This window comes from Alligator sinensis, unplaced genomic scaffold, assembly GCF_000455745.1.
Source record: "Alligator sinensis unplaced genomic scaffold, ASM45574v1 scaffold989_2, whole genome shotgun sequence".
NCBI classification, from domain to species: domain Eukaryota; kingdom Metazoa; phylum Chordata; order Crocodylia; family Alligatoridae; genus Alligator; species Alligator sinensis.
Window position 1 is genome coordinate 1,901,207 of NW_005842162.1, and position 7,770 is coordinate 1,908,976.

Sequence of the window (7,770 nt, forward strand, 5' to 3'; positions counted from 1 at the left end):
CAAAGGCTAGAGAAACATATTGTCAAAGTGAATTAGATTTATTTTAATCCACAGTTTACTACAGTGCTGGGTTTATAAAAAAGGTAGTTATGCAAAAGTATGAGAACACTCATCACTGAAATAGCTATAATAATCCAAGTAGGGAAGAGGTACTACATTTCTCATGTGTGCATTATTATGAATTCTAAGCCTCTTCAGCCAATAAGATTCCAGCTTTTCATTCAAGCTTAATCTAATATAAGCAGATGATTAGAATTGTTTATTCTGCGACTGACTGGCACAATTCATTCCCGCGTGCCCCTTAGACTGGAATCCTGGCTTTTGGAGCAATCGTTTCTTATTAGCCACTGAGCAATTACTGGAGGGGACAAGTTTGAAATGTGATCTGTCCCTCAGAAGTCACATGAAGTTCATGTGGTTTGTGTCAGATTTCAGCCATCATTTTTTATTGGTGGTTGAAAAACTTAACACAAACTGTGTTATTTTCTTTCATGAACTGTTTATTTTTTGCAGCGGGAGTCCCTTTTGCAGACAGTGACCTCTTCTGAGGTCCCTGGTTCTGTTTATTCAGTTCTAAGCAAGAAAGACTACATACATATATTTATTGGTCAGATAATGACAAAATGATTTCAGTGTTTGATACTGCTGTCTAAGAAATGGGGGTTGGCTCTGTGTTGCATTACAGTCCATTGATTTTGTGCTGATATAGATGAATTAATGGCAAAACCTTAGTATAAGAAACATGACCTCACCTCACAACTTTGAAAACACATATCAGAAATGATACTTTGGGCATTGGTAAGCAGGAGGTATATTTTCCAGATAAATGTGTTAGTGCACATGCTTCATTCTATTTTTACTGAATATGAAATAATCATGAGTGTTAGTTTTAAGAGGCTGAGATACTGATAAGAAGTAACATTTCAGAACTAGATATGCTAGGAGATTCCAAGCTTTCTATAAAGAGTGAGCAACTGTTTCTAGCCTTGAGAAGCCCTGAGATGCTAGACTTTGAAGTTGCATAATTTTATGCAGAGAAAAAAATGTAGAGGTTTTTGTACATCTTTAGGTATAGTATTTGTATCTCCCTTGGGTCTGTACATAGTAATAAGGCATATGGCTTTATTGGTAGATGGATACAGAAAACAGTTCCATTAAAATATTTTAGAAGACTTTTTCTAGTATTTTTGTGGCATATGCACAATAAATCATGATGGAACTTCAGCTTTATTGGCACAAGTTTGGGGGAAGACATCTGCATAAATCACTCTTGGCTTCTCTGCTTCTGAGTTATGTGGCCACCCCAACTCATGCCAGTAAAACTTTATTCCATGTCATTTTTATGTACCTTTCATCTCTTCCTCTCACTCTGGGCACGTGTGTGTGTATGTCCCATCCACATGCTGGGAGGAGCAGAGAAAGATCTCTATATTTTATATGGTTCTAGACCTTGATTTATGAAGAGGACAAGCAAAAAGGTCTGAATTTTCCACTGGTTTGCATCTTGTTTAATCAAAAGGGATGCACAAAATCCTTCTAAACCAGAACTTTCTAGTAATGTACATTTTACATAGAGGTGCCAGGTTACAGAAAGTCAGACCTCTGACTATTTGGAGAGGGGTTTTGTGCTTAGGTGCAGTAATTGCCTAATAGTGAATGTTGTCTTCTCCTCCAGCCTGTCATCCATCCTGCAGGAAGTGCAGTGGTCCTTCAGACTTTGACTGCATTGCCTGCCATCCCCACACAGCTCTAGCTGATGGAAAGTGCAGAACTAGCTGCAAGGAAGAGCAGTACCTCAACCTGGTCGGATACTGTGTGGGTAAGTGAGAAGCGGTCATTTCAAAGGTTACGCAGGCACTCAGTAGGGCTATGAGAAGCTTTGGTGGCCAATTCGATTTGGAGGAGATTTGGTCCGATTCAGCAGCCGAATCTCCGAATCTGAATCAAATTGGTAGACCCATTAAAAGGTCTAAATCAAATCTGAAACCTCTGAATTGATTTGGAGAGATTTGGATCAGCTAGGGAGAGACAGGCACAGCCCAGGGACTGCAGGTTCTCCCGTGGCTCCTCCAGCTGTGCCTGCCTCTCCCTGGGTGGAGAGAGCTGCAGGAGAAGCCCCCATGGCTGCCCTGCCCTGCCCCATCCCCCGCCTGGCCCCAGCCTCCCGGCACTTATAAAAAAAGAAAAAAAAAGCCCACACTCACAGATTGCAGCAGCAGGGATCAGGGCTTCTGAGGCCCCTCTGTGCAGCATGGGGCAGCAGGGGGCAACGGGGATTGCCACCCCCCACCGCAGCCTGGCAGCCATACAGCAGCTGCCCCATGGCATGGGTGCAGTGTGGCTTGGCAGCATGCTATGCGCTGTCTGGGAGCTGGAGCTGCTGGGGCTGAGTGGTGCTGGACACTGGTTGACTGCTAAAGCCATCCTAGCTCCCAGACAGTGCTGCACCCATGTGATGTGACAGCTGCTGTGCGGGTGCCAATCTGGAGTGGGGGCTGATCCCCATTGACCCCGCTGCCCTGTGCTGCATGGAGAGGCTCTGACACGAGCCCTCAGAGGCCCTGATCTCTGCTTCAAGAGCTGATGAGTGCGGGGTTTTGGGGGTTTTTTTGTTTTTTTTTTTAAGTGCCGGGGGGCTGAAGACGGGTGGGGGATGGGGATGGGGATGGGCAGGGCAGCCATGGGGGCTTCTCTGGTGGCTCTTCCAGCTGTGCCTGCCTCTGCCTCGAATTAGTGCCAAATCTCCGATTCTTATTCAGCCGAATTGAATGGGGACAGTGATTTTGAATCACTATCCTCCGAACCAGCCAAATCCAAATTGAATACTTCCCTATTCGCACAGGCCTAGCTCTCAGTCATTTTTCAGTGATAGCCAAATATTTTAACTTACAACTTGCACTGAAAGGGGGTCAAAATAATTGTCAATTATAACAACAGCACTATTATTGCATCCAACAACATCCCAGTGCACAGACTGCACAGCAGGATCACTTCTCATGCCTTGTTGTGGGAGCTCCACTGCTATTGTATCCACCTTCATTAGAGCTGTGGGAGGACCATTAAGTTTAGGTTCATCCCTTCAACTGCTGATTGAGGTAAACCCATAAGGGCAAGAGGTCATTGACAGTGCTGACTGCTAAAAACAAGGAAAGGGGACTCTCAGTGCTAATTGTTGGAGACCGGGAATAAGGGATTTGATCCTTCAAGATTTATTGCTGCTTGTTTTAGAGAAGGCTTAGGGGTCAGGCCTGTGAGGCAGTACTTTGCAATATTACGAGAAACAATAGAGAGTTCACACAGTTAATTATATCATAACTAATAAGCTCCTATTTAACAGTTGCTGCCAAAAGAAAGCTTATACTGCCACTCTCTCTATTAAGTGATTTCAGAACCTCTTACAATGGTAGCATGCCATGGATGTAATGCATGATGGATGGGCCACTGAAGCAGCCAGACCAGTAAACCAGCTGTAGTTCTGGGCTGAGCTGTGGAATAGAGCGGCCTGCAGACGCAATCAGTTGTCTGGGGCCTGCGGCCCTCCTAGGGGAGTAGTCTGCTCTTTTCTAGGGTCTTGTTTATGCTTTCCTGCCTAGCCTGGTGGAAGTTCTGGCAGCACAGCACTGTTGCCAACACTAACTCACCAGAGCATGTGTTCATTTACACACTTCTGGCATCTCCATGGAGCTCCATTACAGGCAGCTGTCCTGCCACACTGCAGAGTGCACCCTGGGAGGAGCCAGCTGCTGAAGGGAACATAGGTGCTGGCAGGAGTATCTAGTTGTGTCTTCTGTTGGCTGTCAGAGGCTAGCAGAACCCTTTCTGCATTCAGAAAGGGTGGTGTAAGAAGGTTTTGCTGTTGCAGAGGGGCCTTAGGTATGAATGTAGTCGGCTTTGCTGGCAGAACTGGAGTTTGTACACTAGCTTGCTAGTGTAGATGTGTGGTGTGCTTTATTCATCCCCTGCTGTTACACTGTTTTGGGTTTCCCTCTGGGACAGGAGCAGTCACAGGTAGCTTGAAGTCTGAAGTGGCAATATGTGGCAGTGAATAAGGGAAAAATATCCCCTGAGATTTGGGAACAGCCTGGTGGGCCAGCAGCCAGGAAAGCTGCTTACTGCTGCAAAGAGCTTCAGAAAGATGAATTAAGAAAGCATTCCATGATTCAGAGAAACAGCTTATTGGGCCTTAAAGGGATATTAGCACAGTTAGGTTTGATGTGTGCATTTCTGAGTGATGATAAAATGTATTCATAGAGTTTACACTTCATGGGTACAGTATATATATACTTAAGTTTATCATCAGACTCCACTAATTGCATTTACCTGTTTAAAAAGAAAAATCACATTTAATCTATCACAGAGACAAGTATAAACATATCCTGGGAACAATTCCAGTCACTTCTGAGCTTTATCACATCCCCTTTTTTAATTTATCAAAGGGGAGAGAGACAGCTTGTGAGGCTTATGCCAGTACTGAATGGTTCCAAGAGAGATAAAGTAAAGGGGGGGAAATATGCTGTAGACGTAATAGGAATATCCATTCAAGGGCTATCATTCTCAAGTTAGTCCTAGCAACTCCTTTTTTTCCTTTTCTTTTCTTTTTTGTGTAAGACTTGCTTCTTTTATCTCAGCAAATAACTTTCTGAGCCTTTTTTCCCTACCTAAGCAGTGTTACTGTTTACTTGTAGCAGAGACTATGGCAAAGGAAGGAACGTTGCAGTGAAAGAAGAGAGAAATGTCTAGCATTTAGCTATATCTAGAGCATTGCAGAATAAAGTCGGATTAGCTATCAGTTTGTGGGCAGGAGGGGACATGAGGCATCATATTGTTTAGCTGCTGTGTGTGGCAAAATGATTACAGTACGTGACGCATGTGCAGAAGTTTCAGCATTTCAGAATTAAAAGCTACATCTGGTCTCTAAAGCTGCAGAGGATATAGAACATCTCTTGCTTATACGAGAATGTTATTCAGACTTACTGGGCCTAATTCATTACTGTATTCATTTCACTGGAGTTACACTCAGTAAAAGCAGAGTGAGATGATTAGTAAGTCAATTCCCTTGTCCTTGTTTTTGATATGGGTCTTCAATAAATGTATAAGTGTAGCAGGAAGCTAAGCTGCCTTTTGCGCTGTTCAGATTTCAGTGATTTAGAAACTAATTCAAATCATTAAGAGCTTATTAAGGCCCTGATCCTAGTTAGGGTTTTTTAATTGCAGACCCCCAAGAAACTGGCTAGTAGATCCCCATGTGGGAACATCCCTTTAGGCAGTAAAATCATGTTTACACATGATGTCTCTATCCAGTGCAATCCTTTTCTCCATCCACTTTATTTTCCCATTATTCTTCATTATTCATCCTGTAACAGAGGCATCTGCAGCAGCCATCTCCAGCTGTAAGATTTATTGGAAAGAATTAGCAACATTTTTCATGTTTCAGGATTCATATTGGGAATGGTGTTCTTTGCTTCTGGTGTGCCCATGTGTTGCATTCAACTGATCATTGCTATGCTGTCTTGCAGAACAGTAAATGGGCTTTCATGGCCATGAGTCCTGTATGGTAAGGGGGGCATGCAAGTTTGATCTCAAAACCAGGGGGGCAAAGAGATGGCCCTTAACAATGCTTACTTTTAGTCATTTCTCAGTGTAAACACATATTTCAAAGCCTGATTCACGTTCCCTGAAAATGCTGAGCCTCCCTTGTTTTTGGCTCAAGCCTTACAAAGAAGGGAGAAAGGTTTTTGGTCACAGCACAGCCAGGAGGGATGGGGTATCTTGGTTTTGTTCCTAGATCTGTCCTCCATCTTGCTGTGTGACCTTGGCTGAGTCACTTAGGCCTTGATCCTGAACTGGAGAAGTCAGTGGGAGTATTGCCATGGTCTTTGGTGGCACAAGCTTGAACATCTCTGTATAATAGGGACAACAATACTTCCCTGTCCAGTGGTTTGTGTGAGGATGAATGCTGATAAAGTGTTTTGAGATCCTTGGATTAAAAGTGATAAGGCAAGAGGATCACTTTTGACTGACTTTAAAAATGTGGGTGGGTGTGAGGGTCTTTGAGGGAAGGAGATTTGTGATTTGAGGAGTCATTTCTCCTTGGGCTGAAGTTGCACGCAACGTTGGAACAAACTACATTCACTGATAGCCCTCCTGGCAACCATGAGACCTGCATCCATGCTGCTGTTGTGTTTCAGTCACTCTCTTCGTTTAACACTGACTGAAATGTTAAATTTGCCTTTATATATTATTAGATGTCAGTTAAAGAGCAGCTGTTCTATAAAACTAGACATCAAAAACCATTACATTTACATCATAGACAATTTACATCAATATGTACAAGGTCTTTGACTTTGCTTCAAAAGCAGTATTTTTACAATTATACCTCCATCCATCATTATTGCCTGTTAATCCAGTCCCTCCTTAGCCCATCAGACAGAACTGCCTAGCAGCTTAAAGGGAGTGCCAGACATTAAAGAAGCTACATACTATTCTTTGTAGACCTGCAGGCGAAAAACTTTCGTAAAAATATTGGGAGAGCCAGCAGTGAAGGGAAACTGCTAGCTTCTGTCATCTGTTGTTGCATGTGCATTGGAATGATGAACAGAATTTTCACTTTCTTAGTAGAGAAAGAAAGGGTTGTGTTTAATGCATAAACACTTCATTTAACGCAAGAGAAAAAAATGTTCAAAATGTTCATCATGCATATTTTGAAACAGCTGTGAGTTTCAAACTCTGGTCTAGAGCTCCCATAGCTTCTGTGAAAAAGCTTCCTGGGAAAGTGTAGCCTACCTGGATTTTTATATATATGAACTTTGTACATACGTGAGAGTGCTTGGATTATTAGCCAATCCAGTTTCCCATTTTCATAAGCAAATTTGACAGAGTACTTGATTTTTCCACCCAACTGATGGTAAGAGGGATGGGATGGTTAGCTTCAGAAGGCTTGGGAACCTGATTCAAATACTGTCCTACTGGTGAAATCCTACCCCATCTGCCCTTTCTTGCAACTCATCAAATATTTCTTGAGATTCCCTTGTGTGTCTTCTCCAAGATTCAATAGCAGCCCATGAGGAAATTGCTAGAGCTGTAGTGTCAGACAGTGGATCAATCTGAGAGTTCAGAGACAAGTTTCACTGGGCCCTTTTGTTAATCTAAGAACCTCCCAGAGGTGTTGAGAAAGGGAGTGATTGACAGGGTGATGAAGGTCAAGGCACCTCTTCATCTTAGATATCTCTGTTTCCTCAAGGGTGACACCTCTGATGCAGTAACCCCAAGCCCACTATTTGAAGTCTCTGTCTTGGTTTTCTCACCAGCACTCTCTAGATCTAAGCACTCAGCCAGCTGAAATCCCAAGTGGATTTCAGCTTAACCTTGGTGGAAACAGAAGAGTCTTCTGAGGAAAAGAAATGTGGCTCAGCCAGAAGATTATCTAACACAAAAGACTTTCTTACCTCACTTTTGAAAACAGTGAAATTACACATTCTCTCTATAAAGAAATATGAACAGCTCCTTGTTAAGTTAATGGGATTTCTTGTACTCTCAGAGAAATACTTATAATATCTCAAAGAGCAGGAGACTCTGTGAGCAGCAGAGAAGAGAATTTCTGGCATGCTTTTGCTTAAGTCAATAGCCTACACCTCCAATGTCAGTTTATGCCAGCTTGATATCTAAGATGAAGAAAAGAAAATGGTTACCTCTCTACTGTGGTCTGGACTAATCTGTCTCATGCCCACTCATCTAGAATTCCCTCCTCCAGGCACTTGCAGGATCTCTTTC

At 42.9% G+C, this 7,770-nt stretch overlaps 1 protein-coding gene across 18 annotated transcripts in view; it reads left to right on the plus strand.

Moving 5' to 3' along the window:
• The window catches only part of FRAS1 (Fraser extracellular matrix complex subunit 1), a 418,617-nt gene that overhangs the window by 259,968 nt on the left and 150,879 nt on the right, over window positions 1–7,770 (plus strand). For 17 of the 18 annotated variants that reach the window (XR_003094532.1, XM_025206555.1, XM_025206564.1 and 14 more), the window contains one exon: window positions 1,676–1,819. The exons of the other annotated variant lie outside the window; for it this stretch is intronic. Coding sequence is in view for 16 of the 17 variants with exons in the window: in XM_025206555.1 (XP_025062340.1) it covers window positions 1,676–1,819 (144 nt within the window). In the remaining variant the exon portion in view is untranslated. The remainder of the gene's footprint in view (window positions 1–1,675; window positions 1,820–7,770) is intronic. 18 annotated transcript variants of the gene reach the window in all.